Below are 26,700 nucleotides of genomic sequence, written 5' to 3' on the forward strand. Positions count from 1 at the left end.
ACCGAACTTCTTGCATATCCCTTCTTCTTGGCATGACATTGTGTAAAAAAATGATGAGCAACATCTTTGGCTCAATCTTCAAATTCTTCCTCAATAACTTCCCGTCATAAGTGCCGGGTAAAAACAATGCTTCCAACATAATTCTCCACGTTGGATGCCTGTCGGGTTGATAATACAAGTCATTCAAATCCGGATATACGTAGTTGCTTTGAGGCTTACTGTCAAATCGTGCAATTTGCCTCAATGTTTCAAATGACATAGTGACCTCGATGTTGTTAACAGTTCCAACAAGCTTCATCCCCGAGGGTTTATTAAACGAAGGACATCTCAACGTTGCCATCCATTCCTCAATTTCATCGATGAAAACATACTTCTCGTTTCGATCATAACACTTGAGGGCTGCTTCCCAACCCAATGCCTTGAATCGATCAAAAACATCGAACGGACCAAACTCACGTTCCGGGACCACTTTCTCACAAATAAATGCGTCGTACTTCTTTGTCAATGTATTCATTTTCTCATGAAACAAATCTGGTTGCCATCTCAAGTCATGACCTGTTAGTGGTCCATGAGTCCAATCTGGTTTAACATACTCCACCTCTTCTTCCCGTTCTTGTTGTTGTTCTAACCTCCGCTTTTTTGTTTGTTCGGCAGCAGAGTTGCTAGATGAAACCGCAATCCCTTTTCCTTTATCCTTAGCAGAACGTCCCATCTAAACAATGACAAACATTAACCACGTTAGTATTCATCTCTATATACATTCCCACACTTGCTTGTTTCTATGGTTGTGAATAAACGAAAGTCATAAACCATTTTTCACAAAATTTTGACAGCATTTCGTTTAAATATAGAACATATCCCATTTTCAACTTTTGTCAAACTATCATTTTCCATACCATATTCACAAAAATAGCACAATTTCAAACTAACATCAAACTTTCTCACATTTAACAAGCAAGTGTAAGCAATGTACAACATGTAATCTTAACTAATGAGTTTTGTAGCAAACGAGTGAAGAGAAACATACCTTTAAGTCGAATTAAACCCTCAAATAACTCTAATCACTAGTCACTTGCAAAACCCACTTGTTGTTCAAAATTTTCGGACCAAAAACGTCCAAAATTGAACCCCAAAAAGTTAAGATTGATGGAAACCAAGCAAAGAATGTGATTCCTTACGAAAATCTAGTCAATTTAGACCCGAAAATCGTTGATTTTGATTAAGATTTGAAGAAGTTATGAATTGGGGATTAGGGTTTGGTAGAGAGGATATTAGGATGAAGATGATGAATGAATGAGGAGAAGAAGAAGGTAATTAAAAGATGTGGGTGGAGATTTTTCGGTTTTATTAAAATAATTTTTTTTAATAACCTGCAGGAGCCCGTCGCCCTATCACAACCACCGTAAGCTACGGTGGCTACCGTAGCTTACGGTAGGTCCTAGCGTGAGAAACCCAGCGTAAACAGAAGCTAGCCGACGTAGGGATTATCAAGTCCACCGTAGCCTTTGGTGGACACTGTAAGCTACGGTGGCACCTGATGGAAAACTTATTATTATTATTATTATTATTATTATTATTATTATTTTTAAATCAAACAAAATCATGAAAAAGTAAATAAAAAAAACTAGAAATTACCCTACCCCCCATGAAAAACCCGAGTTGTCCTCAACACGGTCAAGAGATTCCTGAGATTTCCTCACACTTGATTTGGACAAACTCGTAATGAGAAAGGTAATTTTGAAGACCAAATTTGAACAAAAACTAAACTAAATTATACAACAAACCTGGACCGTTTAATTGGTTATATCCTCAAGCGACCGCAACAGGTAGCCCACCTTGTCCACTTCACACATGTTAATATCCTCCAAGTATGGTTTAAGTCGGTGTTCGTTCACAGTTTGTCTTACTTGATTTTGCAAATGTTCAATTTCCACATCACCAAACTTACCCACTCTTGTTATCACGTATGGGCCCATCCATTTGCTTTTCAATTTTTCGAGAAAAAGCTTAAGCCGTGAATTATATAACCAAACCTTTTGCCCTTCTTCAAAAACCCGCTTCCTCAACTTGGCATCATGAACCTTTTTCAACTTATCTTTGTATGCCGATGCACATTCATATGCTTCATCCCTTATCTCTTCCAATTCCGCCAACTTCAACTTTCTCAACCCACCGGCTTCATTATAATCCATGTTCACACTCTTAATAGCCCACAATGCTCGATGAGCCAACTCTATAGGCAAATGACATCCTTTCCCATAAACCAACCGGTAAGGAGTTGTTCCTATGGGCGTTTTATAAGCGGTTCGATACGCCCATAGTGCATCATCCAACTTCACCGACCAATCCTTCCTATCAACCTGCACCGTTTTCATCAATATTTCTTTAATTTGTCGGTTGGACACTTCAACTTGTCCACTTGTTTGCGGGTGATACGGAGTAGCAATTTGATGATTCACATTATACTGCTTTAACAATTTCCCGAAATTGAAATTCTTGAAGTGCGTTCCCCCATCACTTATAATCACTCTCGGAATTCCAAATCTTGCAAAAATATTGGATTGAACAAACTTACATACCACGGTGTTATCATTAGTTCTTGTTGCTATGGCCTCGACCCACTTTGAAACGTAATCCACCGCCACCAAATATATAAGTACCCGCAAGAATTTGGAAACGGGCCCATAAAGTCATGCCCCATACATCGAAAATGTCAACCACCAATATGGGTTGTAACGGCATCTCATCCCGTTTTGAAATTCCACCCATCTTTTGACAATTAACACAATGGCGGGCATATTCACTTGCATCTTTAAAAATAGTGGGTCAATAAAACCCACTTGTAAGAACCCGATAACCCGTCTTTTGCCCACTAAAATGACCACCACAAGCGGACGAATGAGCATGTGTCAAAATCTCTTTAGCTTCCGATTCGGGAATGCAACGCCGAATGATTTGATCGGCACCAATTTTGAACAACTCGGGCTCATCCCAAATATATTGCTTGACTTGGGAGAGAAATTGTTGTCTCCTTTTCTTGGCCCAATGTTTCGGTATCTCACCCTTGGCCAGATAATTGACAAAATGCGCATACCATGGTGTAGTGGAAACGGCTAACAATTGTTCATCCACAAATTTCTCATTGATTTCATGTGAATCATCCACACCTTCCAAAGGAATCCTCGATAAGTGATCCGCCACCACATTTTCACACCCCTTCTTATCTCGGATCTCCAAATCGAACTCTTGTAACAATAAGACCCAACGAATCAAATAGGGTTTTGCATCTTTCTTCTCCATGAGGTAACGAACCGCACCATGATCCGAATAGACCACAACCTTACTTCCCCATATGTATGACCGAAACTTATCCAAGGCGTACACCACCGCGAGTAATTCTTTTTCAGTAGTGGTGTAATTCAATTGTGCCTCGGATAACGTTTTGCTTGCATAGTAAATCACCACCGGATTCTTATTAATTCTTTGACCCAAAACTGCTCCAATCGTGGTATCACTTGGATCACACATAATCTCAAAAGGCTTCGTCCAATCCGGCGGTTGCAAAATCGATGCTTGCACGAATTTTTCCTTCCAAACATCAAATGCTTGCAAGCAGTCATTAGTAAAATCAAATGCAACATCTTTTAGAAACAAATTGCATACAGGTTTAGTAATCACACTAAAACCTTTAATAAATCGCCGGTAAAACCCGGCATGCCCCAAAAACGACCTTACCCCTTTTACATTTTTCGGTGGTGGTAACGAAGAAATAACCTTAATTTTTGCTTTATCCATCACCATTCCCCGACTTGAAACTACATGCCCCAACACAATACCCTCTTGTACCATGAAAATGACTTTTCTTCCAACTTAAAACCAAATTAGTCTCGATGCAACGTTTTAAAACTTTTTCCAATTCATCAAGACATCTTTCAAAAGTTGACCCAAAAATGGAAAAGTCATCCATAAATACCTCAAGTGAATCCCCAACCATGTCCGAAAAAATACTCATCATACATCGTTGGAACGTGGTCGGGGCATTACACAATCCAAATGGCATTCGCCTAAAGGCAAAAGTGCCATATGGATATGTGAATGTGGTTTTGTGTTGCTCGTCAAGATGGATTGCAATTTGATTATATCCCGAGTACCCATCCAAAAAACAATAGAACCCAAAAACTTTTCAATAATTTGGTCAATAACAGGTAATGGAAAATGGTCTTTTGAAGTAGCCGCATTTAAGTTCCTATAATCAATGCACACTCGCCACCCGGTTACTGGTCGGGTGGCGATTTGTTCACCACTTTCATCTTTAATTACCTGAATGCCGGCTTTCTTTGGGACTACCTGTGTTGAACTTACCCATGCACTGTCTGAAATGGGATAGATGATTCCCGCATCCAACCTTTTGATAACTTCCTTTTTCACCACCTCTCGCAAATTAGGATTCAACCTTTTTTGAGTTTCCCGAGTAGGCTTTGCATCATCCGTGGTGATGATTTTGTGCATGACTATAGATGGACTAATACCCTTCAAATCGGCTATAGTCCGCCCAATCGCCGCTTTGTGAGCCTTCAAAACATCCAACAATCCCTCTTCTTGAGCCTCATTCAAGTTAGAGGCAATGATAACCGGCAACGTCTCACCTTCTCCCAAGAACACATACTTGAGATGACTTGGCAATTCTTTCCATTCTACCTTGGGAGGACAAATCAACGAAGGTTTGGTATCAGAATTGATCTCTGTTGGTAAACTCTCAACCTGATGAGTCCATGGTGGTCTTCCATCTTGCAATGCCAATACCTCTTGTTTCTTTTCCTCTAACTCCAATGCACAAATGTGAACCTGTTTAGAATCATCACAAACACAAACATCCAACATACCTTCCTCATACTCGTGTGGTACACACCCATCTATGATATCTGTCATAAAACATTCTTTACTAGCCAATGAATAAGCAACATTAGTAAACACATTTAAACGCATTTTTATATTTCCAAAGGCCATGTCAACTGTACCAAACCGGCAGTCAATAATAGCATGAGCAGTATTTAAAAATGGTCGACCCAAATTAACGTTTTGTTGTTGTGTTGGGTCAACCGACGAGTAATCCAGAACCAAAAAGTCAACAGGATAATAAAATTCCTCTACTTTAACAATAACATCCCGCACAATCCCGCGAGGAAGTTTGTGAGACAAATTAGCCAATACAACTGTGGTCTCAACTCGTTTAAGTGGACCAAAATCGTATTGGTCATACAAACCCCCCGGTAGGATACTCACACCCGGTCCAAAATCCAATAGTGCCCGTGACATTTGAAAGTCACCCACTTGAATGTTAATCAAGGGCGCTCCCGGGTCTTGAAGATTAGGTGGAAGATTACCCTTTAGAATTTCACTCACTCGTTCAGTTAAATCAACCCGTTTAGGAACCTTTTGTTGTCTAGTCTGAGTACACAATTCTTTTAAAAATTTTGCATATGCGAGTACTTGTTTTATTGCCTCAAGTAAAGGAAGATTAACTTTAACCTGTTTAAATACCTCCCACATCTCCTCCTTTTGAGGACCCCGTTTTAAAATCACGTTTTTCTTACCCGGATCGATCAAAGTTGAAGGAAATGGAATTGGAACCTCTCCCACTTCCTTACTTTTATCATTTAAAAGTTCATTTTGATCCGACTCTTTGCTTGAAAACGTGGATGGCTTAGGGGGTTGAATGGGTGAAGATTGTTCATCTTCACTTTCTACTCCCGTCACATCCTCTACCACACCTTCAACTAATTCCGGTGTAGTATTGATTTTATACTCCTTACCACTTCTTAAAACACTTACCTGATTAATCGGCACATTGCGAGAAGTAGTGTGAGTAGGGTTCACCTTGGTGTCACTCGGGAGTTGACCTTTGTTCTTCTTCAAATTGGATACTTTACTTGCAAGTTGGCCCATTTGAGTTGTTAATGATTGAATGGCCTTGTCACGAATTTCATCCTTTTGTACACGAGCTTCATCCAACTGATTCCTCTTTTGCATCTCTTGCTGCATCGACTTTGACATGTCCATCACTTCATTCCCACTTGATGAACCTTGACCCGAAGACCCACTTTGATTACCACCCGTTACTTGAAATTGACCTTGATTTCCTTGATTGAAGTATTGTTGACGGGGGATAAAGGTGGTTTGAGAAGTCCCTTGGAAATTCGGATTGAGTTGAGTTGCTTGATTTCCATAACGGAAATTTGGATGATTTCTCAACCCGGGGTGGTAAGTTTTGAGTTCATGTTGAAATTCCGATTACCACCCCCTTGACCTTGAAGTGCATTCACCTCTTCGACTTGTGCTTGCCCTACCGTACACACATCAGCCCCATGACCCAACTCATTATAATTGGTACAAACATCAATTCTTTGATTAGTAGTTTGTACCCTCACATCTTCCACGTCATGAACTTGCGGTCTTCCAATTGCCGGTCTCGCTCTTCTTGCAGTTTGAGCTTTTCTCTTTGAAGTGACCGACATCTGCTCCAAGAATGCCCAATCATCTTGTTCATAATTGGTACCAAATGTACCATTTGTGATTGACATTAAATCCCTCTCATCTTGTTCATTCAACCCCTCATGAAAAGCATTTAACAACTCTCAAAGAGCTATACCATGGTGTGGACAATTCTTGATCATCATGGTGAACCTTTCGAATGCTTTATGAAACATTTCACCCGATTGTTGTTGGAAAGACCTCAAACTTCGTCTCGCATCATTAGTCTTTTGGGCCGTATAAAATTCTTCCAAAAACCTTTGTTGCATTTTGGCCCAAGTGTAAATTGATGCGGATGGTAATGTGTAGAACCATCTTTTCGCCTTATCCTCCAACGAAAATTGAAACAAAACCAATTTCACCTCATCCGGTGAGGAACCTTGACCCCCAATCGTGTTGCAAATAGAGTCATATGCCTCCAAATGAAAATAGGGTTCTTCCGTTGCTAAACCCTTATACTTCGGTAAACTTTGGAGCGCATTGGTTCTCACTTCAAATGTTCTTCCTTGGTGGTTTTGAGGAATAACCACCGGAGATGGGTTATTGGTGATAATTGGTCGAAAATGAGCCTCTATTCCCCTAACAATTTCCCTTGCATGTCTTCTTGGTACCCCCAATGGTACTCTTGGTTGACCCATTTGTCAGTAAACAGGCCTTTGTTGCATATTCTGTTGAACTTGTGGTTAGGGATTTGGTTGTTGGAATTGAGGTTATTGATAATGCGGTTGTTGTGGAACTTGTTGCAATGGTTGTGGTTGTTGTATTTGATTGACATGTGGTCCACCCCATTACTGCACTTGTTGTTGCGGTTGAAAGTTGGATCCATACCCAAACTGCCTTTGAATCCTCAACTGATTCCCATCAACCCCACTTGCATATCCTTCTTCGTACTCTTCATACCCTTCATTGCCATCACCATACCGTGGCCCACCAAACAAATGCGGGCCCAATCTTTGACCCGGTGAAGTATGGATTATGGGTGGGTCTTGGGTAAACGTGTATGGTTGTTGATAAGGTGGATTTCGTTGAGATTGGAAGGATGATTGTTGTGGTGAGTTTGATGATTGTCCTTGAATAGGCATGACATTTGTCAAGGGTGGGAGGTCAGCTGGTGGCTGAAAGCTAAACGCAGCTGAAGTAGGTTCACTTGTGGAATTGGTGGTGGTAATGGGTACATTAGATGGTGGGTTTAGTGAATTAATGGGTGGTGGCATCTGCGGTAAGGTTTGTTCTGAAGCCATGATTGTAGTGTCAGTTTCTCGACTATTTGTGCTTGGAGACCCAATAACCTTGTTTTCCCTCTATAGAATCCGGTTCTGACTAAAGGTTCTCTCGATTTCAGGATCAAACGCTAACGGTGATGAAGACCGAGAGCGTCTTGTATGCATATACCTGTAAGTACCTGCACACTAGCACAACCCGCGTAAAACTGACAATAACAATTTAAACAAAAACTACAAAATTAACACACGTTTTGCACTACTCCCCGGCAACGGCACCAAAATTTGACACGAGGTCGAAGACTCGCGTAAAAATAAACCAAATACAACTAATTAGATAGTGGTAAATGGGTGTCGAACACGAAGAGTTTGTGGAATATGCGTTACTGAGTAGCTTAAAATTAAACTAATATAAATGTAAATGACATGAAGTAATTTTCAAGTTGGTTTTTTTATTAGATTTTAAGAACTAAATTAGCTAATACGGAAGTTGTAAACAATTGATCGAACAAGTATTTCTCTTGGAATTCGGGTTATCACGCAACACTCTTGATAAGGTTCAATGGATAAATCATAATATCTTGATTTTTTGTAAATGTGATTATTTGTGATTAATCAAGAACTAAGTACTCAGATTACTAGAACGCGAGGTTGTTACTTGTTAATCAATCAATATGTTCTTAACCCTAATTCCTTCTACTAAATCTCAATTGTCAATGACACCAAGAACGTATAGAACGAAACTAGGTTTAACATCAACAATTAGATAACCAATCCAATTCAAGAACAATAAACATAAGTGTATCGTGAATAACCTTACATCCAAGAGAAACACCAAAGGGTTTAGCCACACATGATTGACATCATTGATTCAATCTTTAATCCAAAAGCAATCAAAGATTATAGTGTTAATATTCAATTAAAATCACCCAAAATATTGTTTCAAGGCACCAAAATCACCCCACACAAATGTCTAGATCGGAATATCCTGAAAAGGATCTCAAAAGCCCATTATAACATCAAATTGGAGTTGTAACCGTCACCAGCGTGCAGGCCCCACCATAAGCTACGGTGGCCACCGTAGCTTACGGTGGCTTTGAAAACCACTACGGTAGGTTCTAACTGTTTACGATAGGAAGCTACGGTGGAACCCTACCGTAGGTTACGGTGGCTACCATAAGCTACGGTAGCCTCAGCTCCAACACACTTGATCTTCTTTGACTTGTTGACTGCCATCGCCAACTCTCGAGTCCTTTGCTCCTCTCCATCATAGTTCACTTGAATCGCCATTTTTAGCACTTGTACCTACAAACACACGACATAGTGTAGTAATCCAAATTCGTGAAATTAAACATGAACGCATACGTTTTAACGAGAAATACTACACTTAAGGGTGGTTATACAATCCACCCGTCAAAGGACCAAAAGTATTTATGAAATAAGTAATGGGAAAATAAGATAAAGAAATGAAGGCATTTTTATGCTAAGGAAATAGGTATGGAAATTCCATCCCACATGGAAAGTGGTAAAGAAAATAAAGCACTTTATAAGGAGAGAACATTTCATGGTAATGTTCTTGTATGGCTAACCACTCTCACTAGTCCTAACGGAGGGTGCGAAGCACCCGACGCGCACGTGCACGGACACGGACTCGGAGGATGGGCGTAATGTGGCGTTTTGATGGCGCACTTTGCACTTCGCACGCTTGCATCGCCGCGAGCCGCCTTTGTATTTTTGGATGGTGAGACGAAATCAAGATATGGCAAGTTACCAAAAGATCAGGGACTAAAAATGAACAGATTGGAAATTTTGCATCTTCGCGATACGCGAAGAATCTTAGTTGCATCTTCGCGATACGTGATGATGCAGGACAAATCATGGGACACGTGGTAGGCCGAAGTGACACATGGCGACACGTGGCAGCCTACGCGATGACTCACCTAAGCTAGTGCACCTTCGCGATACGCGAAGATGCACAAATTCAGGCTATAAATAGGCAGCCATGGGGATGAAGTCTCCATCACATCACCCACACTTTACCTCGATTTTCGTGCCATTACCCCAACAATTCCGATGCGTTAGTTGTCTAGAAGTACGTACAAGTAGAAGTGCTACCCACCCAAAGTTTAATCATTTCGTAGACAAGCCATACAAGGTTGGGGTTCTGCCCGATTATTTTATTATATATGGCTTAGACCCTAGTCGAGGGTATAGTCTATACCTTGATCAGATATTAAGTGAAATATAGCTTTCATAAGATAAGATTATGAATAAAATATTATTCTTTATAATAAAGATATTTCTTATGAATAAAGGAATGGGATATATATACGTTTCTTCATGATAAAGAAACGTAGTATATATATATGTTTTATAAAATGAAATGAATATCAAGGTAAAGGTTATGGAAATAGACTTAAGGTCAGTAGCTAGATTGTAGATCTAGTTATTTATATAATGCTACTCTCGTACTATAGGTCCAAGATAAAGATCAGACATCTGTTGGTGAGAAATCTTGAAATCAACAAAAGGTGAATACGTCCAAACCTTTTTATAGTATGAAATGTTTTATGACGTGAATACGTCTATGTACTGTCTTTTTGGAAAGATTATTACTCTTATAAACTATGGACTGCTATCCATATGTAAAGAGTTATGAAAATATTTACATGAGGGTTGATTCAAATCCTCTAAAACGTTTTGATATAAGGTAGTACTAAACACTCAGGCTAAAATACACATGTGCCTGGATCCTTACATATATGTACTGTAGTGGGCACACTACAGACATACTAACCATGAGGCAAGTGACTGTCTCTAGGGCGAGTGAGGTCCGATTATGTGGTTTGTGCGTATATTTAGTTCCGATGAGATGGGATTGAGACCCACTGAGTCGTTGAACGCTATTGGTGTTGTGTCTTAACGAATTGTGAAAACATTTTTGAGTCAACGTGTTCACCAGCATATAGCTGACGTATTTTGAAATTGTTTTCAGGTAACCAGGAATAAGGAATAGTGATGGATATGCCAGTGGAGATAGAAGAACGCTAGGCATAGTATACAGTTGGTGACTCAGCTAATTTTGTAATGATGCCTATGTAAAACTTGTTTTTTTTTAAATAAGTAATTTTGTAAAACAATCAAGGGTATTTAATTCCCTATGTTATGAAAGTAAATATTTTAAAATAACATTTTCCGCTGCAAACTTTGATAAACTGACAGAAACGGTACCAGCTGTGAGTCACACGCCTTGGCCCGAAGGCAGGGTGTGACAATAGATCATAAGAGATATCCCTTACGTGATAGATATTATAACATACTGAGATAGACCTGAAGAGACATTAGTTTTGTTCTATAAGTATTAACTTAAAAGGGTCTTTATACATGTAACACACAATAATGCTCTCCTTCAGAGGATAATAGGATCATTGAGATTATTTCCTTGTGCTTCATTAAGTAGTAGCCTTATGTAGGTACAAGTCTATACTCGTTCAGATATTACTCAAATTGCAATACACTAGATATGTCTAGATTAATGCGAAACATCTAAAAGAATATTGAAATCTCTTAAAAGGAAACGAGGGGCTATAATTTAAAAGGATAAGTGAGAATTCAAACCGGTTGATTACTCTAAACTTCGTCATATTCAAAAAATAAGAAAATGTAATTTTCGGGATATATTCTTATGTCAAAAGGTAATCTATCTCATGGAGGAATCATAATGAACTGATAACAACAATCTAAATTTTAGCGACATAATATGTTGATTAAATCTCAACGCAATTGTCAATAAATGCTATTGAAAATTTATCATTAGACTCATAAGTTTATTAACTCCATATAAAGTATATATTGAAGACTTATTGTGATAAAGTCAGCTACCATGTTTTCTCAAATAGTAATAGGTCGAGAGGTGTTGCGTTAAATTTTGATATGAAATAAATTATTCGTTTACGAACGAATTGAGGAAACTAAATTCTCATATCGAATACATTCATGATATGCTTAAGGATCCTATAACTAAAGGTCCATTACCCATAAGTCTTATGAAAGCGCTCATATCGAATAATATATCGTTATATGAATGACTAATTTTAATTGACTAATTATTAATTTTCCTCATCAGTTTTGATTTTATATGTCTCTTAATATGTTCTGCATGCATAATGACATATAGACAAATTAGTATACAAATAAAATATTTTGAAGGGCTTACTTGAAAATTTTGATCATAACTACTTAGATTTTAAATAAGTACTGCAGTATGATTAATGGGGGTCTTGAGCTGATGTTCAATTCAATGACTGTATTTCTCTGCTCCAGTTTGACTTTAAAGCTAAAGTGAGTGTTCAAGTCTGCAGACTAATCTAATGCTCATAATAAATGATTATTCTGCCAAGTGTGAGAATGTAAGAATAAATATATGGATATGTATATTTATATATGGCCATCATTATCATTTATATAATAATAGATCAAAATAATTAAATTATACCTTATTATTATATTAGCTAAGTAATTGTTGATGGACCATATTACCCTTTCTTGCTAATCAAGAGTTTCCCCTTGGGTGTGTATAAATATATGGAGAAACTTAAAACATTATAAGAAAAACTTAAACCTCACATAATAAATTCGTGACCCCTTTTCTCTCCATATTTTCGGTTTCTCAAGAACCCTAATCCCCATCACTAATATACATCTTAAAGGGGAACGCGACCAAGCTGACAATTATGTTGTCTGGATCATTCTCATCAGCCGTGGCTACTCTCTCTGCTATAACAGGTATGTTTTAGTTATAGGTTTATCATAACATTCATGTTTTCTATTACATACGTGAAGAACTGATCAACATATCGTAACAAACGCAGCCGATACTGATCAAATTCGTGTCGACTAATCGTCGTAACGCTCGGGTTTTACCAATGCCCATATTTCAACGCTGGGGTTGTGCCAGTTGTCCGACGCAACGCGTCAGGTAGAAAAACTAGTTACATACATATTTGGTATTCAGTATCCATTCAAACTTAACAAAACTTACTTTTAAAAAATAACCTATATACTCTTTACCAAAATGGAATTGGAATAGCTTTGACTGATCAATGGGGCGAACAAGGTAGGTTTCGGGTGAGATTAGGATTGTTAGAGGAAGGGTGTTGCGTTTTTGTTGACACGACTTAGTGAAAAAGGACCAACTTTGTTGCCTGTGAGCAAACTGTAAGATCTAAGTGTAACATCCTCATCCCGATAGTAATACAATTTATTTTAGTTATTGTGTCGTGAGACGCCATTTAGACTAATGAAATATTTAAAGAAAGGTTAATGGACTTGAGAGTGGTTATGGGCCTAAAAGCCTTTGGGCTTGCCTATTTAAACCCCTAAACCCTAATTTCCATCCTTATCCTCATCATTCCATCATCATTTTCATTCAATCCTAGATTTTAGAAGATTCGTTTAAAGGTTTAATTAGTCGAGATTTAATCAAATCCGTAAGGTAAACATTATAAGCATTCATTTTCATTTCATTCTCTTTTGTTACGATTAATAACAAACGAGCCTATAAACCGAGCTCAAACGGCTCTCATGAACCTTAAATGGACCATCCACGGACCAATCAACCTAAGACAAACCGTAATCGAACCTGAATCAAGCCATCTTAAACAAGGACCAATCAACCTAAGACAAACCGTAATCGAACCTGAATCAAGCCATCTTAAACAAGCACCGATTAAAAACGAAATCCTGTTTAAACGAACAGGATATAGATATATATAAATATACACATGTGCATACAAATATGAACAAACAGATACATGTGTGGCATAAACAGAAACTGAAGTGAAAACCCAACTTGAAACGGGATCTAAGTTCCGACAAGGGAGGGTCTCCGGTGAATGGAAAAATATAAACAGGACCCGAGATGGACCCAAACTTCAAACAACGGAACCTTAATGAAACCAGATCCAAACCCCACTGAACCTTTGCGACATAACCGGATCCAGTCGCACGTGCTCTGATGCGACTCAAACACATCATTCGCGTGACATGCGAATCATTCAGATGTGAAAACCTTAAAGCGAATGGATTAAGTTCGCATCCCGTGCGAAATCCGGGTATGCGAATGAACCCGTGCGAAATCCGGGTATGCGAATGAACTCGTGCGAATCCCGACACGAATGGAATGGTGCGAGATGATGTGACTTCTGTGGTGGCTGGAGGCAGTGGGGGAGACAGCGGTGTAGTGCCGTGAGTAAGTAAGAAAAGTGAATAAGGTGAATTAAAAGGATGAGGGTGGTGCTCAACTCAGCCTCCTGTGCCCCTGTTCCGTCGATATTATGGCCGGAAGGTGTGGCGGCGGCGGCGGTGAGGCGATGGGTATGAGGGAAGAAGAAGATGATTGAGAAGGAAGAAGGGAGGGGGGTATGCAGGTCATGTTTAAAGTGATTAGGGTTGGGGGGTGTTATTATTATTATAATAATAATAATAATAATAATAAATTTAAAGAATAATAATAATAATAATAGTAACAAAAATAGTAAAGATATTATATATGGAGATGAGGACTTGGACAAACCCGAACCCGAGACCCGTAACCCGCCTCAAATAAAGAAAGGAGATAATAAATAAGGTTAGCTTATAAGGAACGAATAAGAACCTAACCGAGCATGAGTCAAATGTGAACCCGGAATGAAGCCGAACTCGTTTAAGGAAATGTTAACCCTTAAACGCGTTAAGGATGTGAATCAATAATAAAGGAATAAGCATAACAATACATATATAAATATAATTATAAAATAATAATAAGAGATCCTTAAGAATGCAAACTAATGAAGTCGGTTCGCGAGTAAAATAAGGTTAAAGTATACTAAATTATTAAGATTGGTTTAAGAAGGCCACATGCCAGTTTGGTTAACTTAAAAGTTAACTTAAGAGAATGATTAATAAACAAATAAAGGAAATTAATATGTGTGTATTATTAACAGTTAGTCGTGCTCAGTTGAAGAAAGGAATTACTATTAATTCAAAAAAAGGAATCGTCTCCAGGTGAGTTCTAGCCCCTTTTTTCCTTTAAAACGTTTTTGGGGCTGTATGCATACTCGTATGTGAAAGAATAGACATGTGTAACTTTAGTTAAAGAAGTATATCTTGTAAGAACGTGTTTATATATTAATTTGCTAATATATATTTGAATGTTTGAATGATAGCTGATAGAATTGAAAGAGTTAGGGAGCAAGCCCTACTAATACTTGTGTAGAGTGTATGGACGGAAAAGCACATGCACGAACACAATAAAGGACTAAAAGCCTATACTGTGTTCGGGCACGTGTTGTGATAGTAATGTGGTCTAGTTACGGATACAATGAATAGGTGGTCTAGTTATGGATACAATGAATAGGTGGTCCAGTTATGGATACAATGAATAGCTGGTCCAGTTATGGATACAATGAATAGGTGGTCCAGTTATGGATACAATGAATGGCTGGTCCAGTTATGGATACAATGAATAGGTGGTCCAGTTATGGATACTAAGTACAGTAGCTATTAATTATGTGTGAACATGTAGTACGATTGCATGGCATGATAATTTTAAATGCATAGATATATGTTGTGTAAATGTATGGTCCAGCTATGGATACTAATTGTATGGGTAAAAGTCAATGGATAGAACAGAAAGAAGGTAGGGGACAAGTCCTATCAAATACACGCATAGAATAATAATATGGATATTAATGGGAATGAATGATTGCATGTTCATGCGTAGAGCCTTCGGGCCTCATGCACACGCAACAAGTTAGGATGGTAAATCCATTTTAGTTTGATATAGGTTGATTACGAGTAAGAATAGAATGTTTGATTATGAGCAAGTACGTATGAGACTAGTTATAGACGAGTGTTACATTGCGCATGAATAAAGAATGTGAGTTAATTATAATTCAAAATTTTATGAAAAAAAAGAATGTTAGAACTCACTCAGCGTGTATCTTACTTTTAGTATGCATGCATGTATTATTGATGACGTAGCAGGCTTGGGGCGCATACGAGGCTATCCATATTGAAGACTAGATAGAGAAAGAAGTTGTTTTATAAATGTTTTAAATGTCCACTGCGATTTGTATAGACTTCTGCTGTAACAAACTGAGTTTATGAGTAAATCCAACACCGAATGTAAGGCTACCGGGATCAGGACCTTACACTAAGGGTGTAGTTTCTCATACTTAAGAACAAAATCTATGAAAATGATACTACGTTTTAAATTATTCTTGTAAGAGGCAAGCCTAATTGTAACGAGGAACACAATTTTGAGTAGTGGAAATAGCCTCTTTAATGAAAGTGTAGGGATGCCTACATCAGGCCCAAATTGGTCCAGAAAATCCCACCATGTATTCGGATACTTGCGTACTGATTTTACCTATTTTATTATTAAACTAGGAATTGAACTAGGATAGAGACTGTGTGATACACGGGTGGTTAAAAAAATAAAACAAAAAAATTAACTTTAATAATATACATAATAGCATATCTTGTGAATCTATACTAATTAAGAAAAAAATAAGTTTAACATCAATTCATCAGTAAGAAAAATAAAACCCATAGGTGTCTTCTTGAGAAGGGTCAAGGGTCCTGTTCGGGTTTTCTTTTAAGTGTCTATTTTACGATCCCGGTCTATAACTAAATATTTTCCCGGTTAATTAACAACGAAATTTAGGGGATTCTAGCCTATGTAGTTTTCTCATCATCATCTGATTTAATCAACAAACTTGTGCTTTCGTTTAGTTTACTTGTTTCTTAAATTAGTTTTTAATAATAATTTTAAATTAGTATTTTAATTAAAAACCCCATTAAACAAATATAAATAAATAAGTCGTGTCTGTAGTTGTGTCTAATTAGCTAATAAACGTAGTTTAAAGAGTCTCGTGGTTCGATATCCGGACTTATTTAGCTTTACAAGAGTCGATCAGTTCACTTGCCTATTAGTAGTTTAGTCGAGTTTTAGAGAGTCTAGAGTATTACTTAGTGTCTAGATTAGCGTAATTTAGTTAATAATTATTAGACTACTTTTAGCACATCAAGTTTTTGACGCCGTTACCGGGGACTCTTGGCGATTGCGTTCATTAGCTTTGATTAGACTTGCTTGATACATACGTGCTATTTGTATTTTGTTTGTTTTTGAGTCATAAGAGTTAGGTTAATATAGTTTAATTTAATTGTTAGTTTTATTTAGGAGTCTTTTTGTAGAGTCTATATTCATTTTATGTAGGTTCCCTGGACGGATCACACGAGATATCTCGGTCTACTCAGGTGCGGAATCCCTGCGTAGATCGTTACGAGCGTAGAAAGCAAATCAAACAAACACACACGAATAAACCGAAACACGTTATATATTAATAACCGAACTCACGTGATATGAATCACTGATACAGACTCTCGTCAACTCGATCGACTCAAACGACTAACTTCTTAACCCCCACAAAACAAGCCGTAACCTATATATAAATACACGACAACTTCGCCTGATATGTTCAGGCGAAGTTGTCCATAACTTCGCTTGTTCAACAAGTTCGCCTAGGCGAACTTGTTAACAACTTCGCTTAAACAAAAACATAAATAACATTACAGACTCGATTACAGACACTAGACTATGAACTACTGACATTTATGCACCAACAGACTCCCCCTTGGCAGTAGCTTCATATCTTGATCTTTAAGCACTTGTCTCGTAATCTTCACGCATGCACTCCTTCTCTAACACATACTGTGACTACTCGCTGATACTTCCTCGCTTCGTCTTTCCAAGCAGGAATATAGAATATCTTCTTTTCATTCAACACTTGCAGATCAGCTTTCGATAAGTTAACAAGATGCATCGGATCATACACCCTCAGCACTTCTTGTTCGTCTTCGTCTTCCATCACGGCTTCAGCAGTCTGGCAATCAACATACCACCATTTAAGATTCTTCAACACATCTTGAGGCATAATCTTCATTGGAACCTCCTTAATGCATCGAATCGGTTTGTACTTCATTACCATCCATGGCTTGCCATCTGCTCTCATTCCCCTTTCTTTATCTTCCACTAGCTTTCCCTTCTGTGGCTTTAATAACTCAAACTTCTTCTCTTTTATGCTTTCTTTCCACACGATCTTCCCAATAACCCTTGCCATGTTGTCGTCGCTTCTATTGATCAGCCCCAATCTAGCCAAATCCTTCACCTCACATTCCGGCAATGTATTGAGAGATCTCAACGTTCTTTTAAAATACTGAATCCCATCAAAACGTTTCACCACAAACAACTTTATCTGTTCATCATATAGCCAACAAATAATTCCTTTCTTCGACTCAGCATAGCCTTTGATATTATAACTCTTCTTGAACATGGTTGGAACAGCAGGCTTCTTAGTTTTAATAAACCAATGAGCACAGCCTTCCTTCCACCTAGGCTGCTCCTCCCACTCAGTCTCATCATTTTCCATCTCAGTACCCATATCTGCTTTCTCAACATCTGGGATCTCGTGTTCAACATTTTCTTCAATTATTTCACCTTCTTCAATCTCATCTTCAATCACAATCTGTGCTCCAATCTTCTCAATCTCCTCAATAGGCAGCACATCATCATCAAACATCACATCATCCTCTAGCATATCATCATCTAATTCTTTCAAAGCATCAATCACATTATCTTCATCATCAACCATCACCACCTCATCACCACCAACTGCACCTGCAGACTCCCCCTGAGCTGTGGAAGTCCCAAGAGCTTGAGTAGTTCTTGGCAACTCACCACCTGCACCTTTCGGTGCATTGGGATCATCGTCTCTGTCATTTCTCTTCTTCGTCCTTAACTCGTCGCCTCTACAGCCTGTCTCCCCCTGAGATGCCAAGAACTCCTTCATAGCATCTATAATTCGCCCATGTTCAACCAAGAGGGACGACTGTAGTTGATTCTCTGCTACAAGGCGCTGAATAGCCTGGTTCTGGATGAAGTTTATCCTCGATTGCTCTGCCACGACCCGTTCAAGTGCAGCTATTCTCTCCGAGTCTGAGAGGGTTGCATCGAAATCAAACCTCATGTTAGATATGTCTTGAGTATACTCAGCAGGGATCTCGAATGTAACCGGGACATCAGAAGCAGTTGTGGACGTAACCGCAGGTGGTAGACTCTACAAATTGTGCCACCACCTCTGAATGAGTAAGCGTTGGAGGTGGTAACGACACAATCTCCAGAGTCTTCGTCTGTAGTGTGATGGATGGGATGCCGACAGCTGACGTAGCCACCACGGGAACATCCGCGGCGCTTGTAACCTGTACAGAAGTAGGAACAATCGACATACCTGACAGTGCGGATGGAGCGAAACGTACAACCCTTGAAGTCTCTCCAGCTCCCATACCTGCACCTGTCCTTTCACGTCTCGAACGTCTAATCAACTTGTGAATATCCTCTTCTTCTTCTTCTGACTCAGTATCATCAACTGTCCTCTTTCTCTTCCCAATCGTCCTTTCTCGTCTCACCAACATCCTTCTCGCCTCATCCATAACGTCATCAAGATCTGAGTCAGCCACCGTCGTAGCTGCTCTAGTAACATTCACTTCCCGAACCTGTGAAGCAGAAACCTGCACCTCTTCTTGTGGATCAAAACGGTCCATGTCGAAGAATCCTTGGCCGCCAAATGCAGCATCAAGGTCTACATCCTCCTCAGCCGACAACACAGGCACAGTAGGTACATCTCGAGTTGCTCCTACCTGTTGTGGTTGAGGGTCTCTGAACTCATCCCCCCGAGCTGGCACATACCCCGGGTTTATTAAGAACCCAAAGAGTGGAGTATGCCTTGGACGACGTTCAGGCTTGCTCCTCGCACTCGAAGTACGGCATTGAGCAAAGATACGTTTGCTCACACTCTCCACGTATCGTATTGGGCGTCGTTGTGGCAAATTTGGAGCCACATGGTTCAAGATCATCTGGATGAATCTTGGATACATTATGAACCGCTCACGAGCCATCGCCCTCCTCTGTCTGTCGATCTCATAAAAGACCATCTGACTAAAGCTATAACGTTTGTTATAAGTCAGAGCAGTCATTGCTGACTGCATGGTCGCACCCATTTCGTCAGTACCCGCCTTCCTCCCAGACATACACACAATCATGACGTGCATGAGGAAGCGCCACTGATCGAGCAGGAACCCCTTCCGTCTCTGGGTATCGCCCAAGGGACCAGAATATCCCATTCGTAGGAATGCTCCATCACGAAACGGAGCCACAAACTCTGTAGGGTCATTCCTAGTCTCCTCACCGAACCGTAAAGCCACCCGTATTTGTTCAGACGAGAACTGAACTTCTTGGTTGTTGACGGTTGCTCGCATAACCGGGGGCTCAACATGGCAATCGTATTCCACCGTCTGCCAGAAATCCTCGATATTGGGTAAGGATATTGGTAGAGTCGTCGTGATTGCGTGGAATATCCTCGAGCGAAGGAGGAATGTGATTATCTCGCGGTAATCCTCCACACCACTCGCTTCCGGGTCTAAGGTGATGAACATGTTGTGACCCGGGAAGAATTGTCTCTGATTATCTCCATCGTCACCTCCAGCACCTGCTATTGCAGCCATATCTCAAACAAACGAACCAGGTTAGATATACGTTAAGGTTTAACACAAGTTCGCCTATTACCATGAGCGAAGTTGTGATAACTTCTGTATAGGCGAAGTTAAAGTTGGGGCGAAGTTGGGAACAACTTCGCTTCATCTTTAAGTTCGTCTAATAATTAAAAAATTAAAAGGTCCAGGCGAAGTTAATGTTAACTTCGCCTCACCACAACATCGCCTCAGGCGAAGTTTAGACTCAGGCGAAGTTACGGATAACTTCGCCTAAACCTTAAGTTCGCCTGAATCTGAATCGGCGACAGTGAGATCGATTCAAACATCGAAAATCTGGTGTTTCGGCCAATTTAGACGATTAAGGAGACTAAAACACATGATAGTAAAGTAATCCGGACGATCAGTTTGTTCATGAACACGTAAAACAAGTTTTGAAATCGGGTATAGGTTTCGAACATCCGAGGTCGTTAACCGGGTGTCAAAACAACCTAGGATTAACAACATCGAACATCGAGTATAAGATATAGAAGCCAAACACACCTTGAATACTGATTGAAATCGGAAACAGATAATCGGATGAAAAACAGATTAAGTTCGCTGTGGTAATCGAGGATAAGTTCGCTGATATTTCAAATAATGAACTGATGACCTTTGAAAATCCTTATATAGGGGCGAAGTTATACAGGCGAAGTTACGGTTAACTTCGTCTAGGCGAAGTTATTCACAAGTTCGCCTGTTTAACAACATCGCCTATATTTACAAAATCAACCCTTATAATTTGAACATTTTGCAATTAACTTTTAAAACTTCCCTTTAAAAATTAAATAACACGATCAAGTCCAAGTAACCAGTTATAAAAGCATACAACTACATAAAAAGAAAACTTTAACAATTAAAGTATAAGGGATCAAATTTCAGTCTCGATAGGGACTACTATGTTTTAGAAAAGATCCGAACAGGAATCATACTAATTACGTGACTGTCACATAGATCCGTGTTTAGCTGTATTATGACATAAAGAGACAGGTTGTAAGCAGGTAAATAACTTAAGATGGTTTTCATCGTTTCTGTGATACGAGTTAGGTTCCATTATGCCTCAAAATTTAAGTGGGCAACAACTCAGAGATTATGATGCCTCCTATCTATTCTCAAAGCGTATTTGGCTTTTCCCAAGTCACCCCGAATTGACTTCGACCCTTAGTGTCTGATTAAGTTTGTAATTACTCTTCATCTCCTTCCCGTTCTCTTTCTTACTCCATGATTAAGAAGTCTTGATATGTTGAACTCTAAAATGTTTCAATAACTCATAAGTTGTTTTTTTTTTATGATAAACATTTACATAGACTTCAGAGTAGTAACCAACTGCAAGTCCCGAATCTGGATCACTGCAGTTTCTTGAAACGCTATCTTCACGGGAATCAGAACACTTACGGGCTCGTGTATGACTGGGTAATCGCTTTTCTGCCTATCATTCGGAAAGATATATATGAAGACATGCAAAACTCATAAAGAGTTTCCACGTAAAATCAAGTAGATTTAGTTTGTATCACATCTACTTTTACGCACCATAAAAAGTTACCATGACATACAATGACTGTCCTAAAGCCTTTTAAGCCTAATAACTTCACTAGTTAAGCACACAGAATCAGTATATCTATCATTTTCCAAGGTTGGATCAATTTTCTGTTAAACATAGCTAACGAACTTCTTACGAAGTAGTAGACTTGAAAAATAATTTCATTTCCCATAAAGAAAAATTTTTGACTTCAATCGCCCCGATCAAGTCAAGTCGTCAGGTTAACGGCTATCCCGAAGATCTAATGGATCAGCTGGACCGACCACATACTAGTATGTGTCCTTCTAACTAAGTACGATGATCGACTAATTTTAAGCGAAAGAATGAAAACTCATCATAAACCGCCCCGGTCACTTTCAGTCATCTGGTTAATGGCTATCCTCAAAATCTACAAGTAGAAAATGAGGACCAAAACATATCCGAAGACAAGTCCTTCAAACTGAGGTAACCGACATATTTTAAGCGATAGTGACGTTTTTTTTTTTTTAAAATATAACATGAAAAGCATGGTTACTCGGGATTGATCATCCCATTCAGCTCGATAAGGTTTTGAAATCTCGTTTTGTCAAACGCTTTAGTATATAAATCAGCGAAATTATCAAGCGTATCCACCTTTTCAAGCACAATCAGTTTCTTCTCAGCACAATCCCGTATAAAATGATGACGTATGTCAATATGTTTAGTTTTACTATGCTTCACGGGATTGTTAGTTACTGAGATAGCAGCTGTGTTATCAATGCAAATAGGTGTAAGTAAGAAATTCAGACCATAGTCGCGCAACTGTTGTTGAATCCAAAGAACCTGGGAGCAGCAGTTGGATGCTGCCATGTATTCTGCTTCACAGGTTGAAATTGCGACCGAAGTCTGTTTCTTGCATTGCCACGACACCAATCTGCCACCAAGAAACTCACATCCTCCAGTTGTTGACTTCCGACTCTGATTGCACCCTCCATAATCAGAATCTGTGTAAGCGACTAGCTCCAAGTCTCCTCCTCTCGGGTACCACAACCCCAGCTTCGGTTTGCCCTTGAGATACCGCAAGATCCTCTTCACACCCTTCATGTGAGATTCCTTTGGGTTTGCCTGAAAACGAGCACAAAGACAAACAGCAAACATTATATCAGGCCTAGAAGCAGTTAAGTACATTAAAGAACCTATAATAGCCCGATACTGAGTTGGGTCCACATCTGCATCACCGTCTGACTCAGCACCCAATTTGTGATTGACGCAGATTGGAGTGTCGAATGGAGTGCTGTCCTCCATCTTGAAGCGTTTGAGCACATCATGGACATACTTGGTCTGATGAATGAACATCCCATCCTTCTTCTGATCAACCTGCAATCCTAAAAAGAAAGTTAGTTCACCCATAGCACTCATTTCAAACCTTTTCTTCATGACGTCCTCAAACTCCTGACACATGGAGACTTTAGATGCAGCAAAGATAATGTCATCCAAGTAGACTTGCACCAGGAGGAAGTCGCTTCCTTCTCTCTTAACGAACAACGTGCTATCAATCTTCCCTCTTTCAAAACCATTTTCAAGCAAGTAATCTGATAAAGTTGAATACCAGGCACGAGGTGCCTGATGTAGTCCATACAATGCCTTGCTCAACTTGTACACGTGATCAGGAAAGTCTGGGTCAGGAAAACCCGGAGGTTGCTCAACATACACTACCTCATCAACTTTCCCATTCAGAAACGCACTCTTCACATCCAACTGAAATACCTTCATCTTCTTATAAGCAGCGAACGCCAAAAACAATCTAATGGCTTCCAACCTTGCGACAAGAGTGAACACTTCATTATAATCAATACCCTCTTGTTGATTAAATCCTTTCACAACTAGCCTCGCTTTGTTTCTTATGATAATCCCTTTCTCATCTCTCTTGCACTTAAACACCCATTTTGTGCCTATCGCATGCACATGCTTCGGTTTTTCAACCAAAGTCCAAACTTCCATTTTCTTGAATTGAGCCAACTCTTCTTGCATAGCTTCGACCCACGAGCTGTCCTTGAGAGCCATTTGATAATTCTTCGGCTCAATCTGGCTGATAAAGCAGGTGTACAAGCATTCGTTGATTATCCCTGTCTCCTTGATGCTTGTGTAAACACAGGTGTGCTCATTCAAGCTACGTCTTGTTTGTACACCGGAGGACACATCACCAATCACATTCTCCAAAGGGTGATCTTTATGAATTCTCGTGGTCGGAACAGAACCGACATGCAAATTGTCTTCCAAGTTAGAAGAGAGCTCGTCAATGGTTATTTCATGCTGAGAGTGAAATGGATTGAAAAATTCTTCTTCAGTCGAGGTAGCAGGGGTATCGACAGCATTTGATGAGGATGGTTGACATTTATCGATCAGCTGTCTTTGCAATAGGTTTTCTTCCTCATTAAGGATCATCTTCGTAGCAACTCTCTCTTCTTCTTCAGCAATATCCAAATACGGTATGTTAAAAGACTTAAAAAGTTTAACATAGTCGAAAAACTCAGCAGGTCCGTTGCTTGGTTTTGGCGGTTGGTAACTTGTGATATCGGTGTTACACACCACCTCAACCTTGCTGGTCGATGTATTGAAGACACGTCTGTTGGGAGTCCCAACAACATAACCGACTAAGATTCCTTCATCGGCTACTTCACCAAATTTAGAATTTGTCTTCAAAATCGAACAAGGGGACCCGAATGGTTCAAGACCACTCAAGTTGGGCTTTCTCCCATGCATAAGCTCATAACAAGTTTTACCAAGTCTTTTAACAGTTAAGACTCTATTCAGAACATAACAGGCTGTAGCAACAGCTTCAGCCCAAAACACCACAGGAAGCTTCGAATCAGCCAGCATTGTTCTGGCTCCTTCAATTAATGTTCTATTCTTCCTTTCAGCCACTCCATTCTGTTGCGGTGTATACGGAGCGCTGTATTGGTGTTCAATCCCTCTCTGAAGGCAGAAGATCTCCATCTCAAAATTCTTGAACTCCGTTCCATTGTCACTCCTGATGAACTTAACCCTTTTATCCATAACGTTCTCAACTTTGGTAATCAAATTCTTCACCATCTGAGCCGTTTCGTCTTTTGATTTCAGGAAATACACCCACGAATATCGTGAGTAGTCATCAGTGATCACCAAGCAATAAGAAGTTCCTCCTAGACTTTTTGCATTCACGGGACCGAAGAGATCCATGTGAAGCAACTCCAGAGTACTGGCAATTGAATTGACTTTCTTGGTGAGATGGGATTTCTTGTGCTGCTTTCCCTTCTTGTACGCTATACATTTATCTTCAAAATTGAAATTCTTCAAGGGAACGCCCAGCACAAGTCCATTCCTGACAATGTGGTTCATCTTCCGAAGATGAATGTGCCCCATTCTCCTATGCCGCAATTCGGACTCTGATTCACTCGCTTTTGTCATAAGGCATGATTCTGCCGTGGCCATTTCAGTTGATCTCATATCCATAATATATGTATTTCTTTCACGTGGAGCCTTCATCACAATCCACTCCTCTGGTATCTGAAAACCAGGTTTCAACACAATCGCCTCATTCTTTGTGAAATGAACGGTGTACTCCTTATCACAGATCTGCGACACACTCAGCAGATTGTGCTTCAATTCTTCTACAAAGTTAACCTTCTCCAAAGTCATCTTTCCGTTTGACACCGTTCCCATTCCAGTAATCTTGCCACCACTTTCACCGGCAAAGCTCACTCTCCCTCCTTGAACAGGTTTCAAATCGTGTAACAAGTATTTGTTACCCGTCATGTGCCGGGAACAGCCGCTATCTACAACCCAAAGATTGTTGGCAGCCCTGTTCAACTGTTCCTGCACAATAACTCAAAAGATTAGAATTTAGGGACCCAAGACCAATTGGTCTTGGATCTATACATCCCAAACTTTGGCTTTCCAAAGTTAGTATCTCGGTAATTCCTGTAAGTCCCATTAGGATATCTCATTGAAGATTGATTGTGAGGCCTTCCAAACCGTTGTGAATTGAAAGAATTATAGCTTGTGGTTTGGTTATTAGCAGTGTAAAACTGAGATTTGTTTCTATGAAAACCTGAATTAGTCACATTTTTTAATTTTAAATGGTTTTCATTTTTAGCAGCATGATAATAACTATTAGGCTTATTCTCAGTTTTAGTAGGCCTCACACCTCTGAATCGCTGCTTCAGAGGGCAATTTGCAACAAGATGTCCTAATTGATTACATCTAAAACAACACCTATGCTCAACTTTTTTATCAACCGGTGTTTTAGATGTCGAGGCTATATTACCGCCCGTTCGTCTCACATATGGTGGGACGTACGGGTTTAGTGGAGTACTCCTTTTATTTGTTTTATCTTTTTCTCCACTCTTGGGTAACACAACCTCCTCTTTTGCCTTACCAGACTCGGATGACTTATCCGAATCTGACGAGACTGGACTTTGATCAGAAATTTCAACACTTGAAACAGGCGAACTTGTTTCGCCTCTACTAACATTCGGTTCTTTAACAGTTACTTTAATTGGCACTGTCTGAGCTACCTCAAAATCAACAGATTTCTGAACACTAGGGTTAAAAGTGTAATTGTGATTATAAGGTGGTGGAACCTCATGATAACCGATTCCTCCTCTCTTAGCAGAGGAACCTTGATCACTAACAAGGTGATCAAGAATAGCAGAAGAATTTCTGAACTGTTCCAGTTTTCGATTCAGTTCCACCACTTTCACCTGGTGGTCAGCAATCTGTTTTTCTCTCTCAGCAATTAGTTTGGTCTTTTCTTCCAAAACTTCATAACTTAAATCAATCACT

The 26,700-nt window shown here is 39.5% G+C and overlaps 1 protein-coding gene across 1 annotated transcript; it reads right to left on the bottom strand.

The window, feature by feature from the left end:
• Positions 1–2,826: 2,826 nt before the first annotated feature.
• Positions 2,827–6,515, bottom strand: LOC143609623 (uncharacterized). The gene is made up of 4 exons (XM_077084331.1): positions 6,308–6,515; positions 5,833–6,215; positions 4,321–5,448; positions 2,827–3,588 (listed from the first exon to the last, which is right to left on the bottom strand). The coding sequence occupies exons 1-4, from the start codon at positions 6,513–6,515 to the stop codon at positions 2,827–2,829; spliced, it is 2,481 nt and encodes an 826-aa protein (XP_076940446.1).
• Positions 6,516–26,700: the final 20,185 nt, after the last annotated feature.

Source organism: Bidens hawaiensis, unplaced genomic scaffold (genome assembly GCF_021521415.1).
Source record: "Bidens hawaiensis isolate Kalapana, Puna unplaced genomic scaffold, B.hawaiensis_p1.1 tig00006688_1, whole genome shotgun sequence".
Lineage (NCBI taxonomy): Eukaryota > Viridiplantae > Streptophyta > Magnoliopsida > Asterales > Asteraceae > Bidens > Bidens hawaiensis.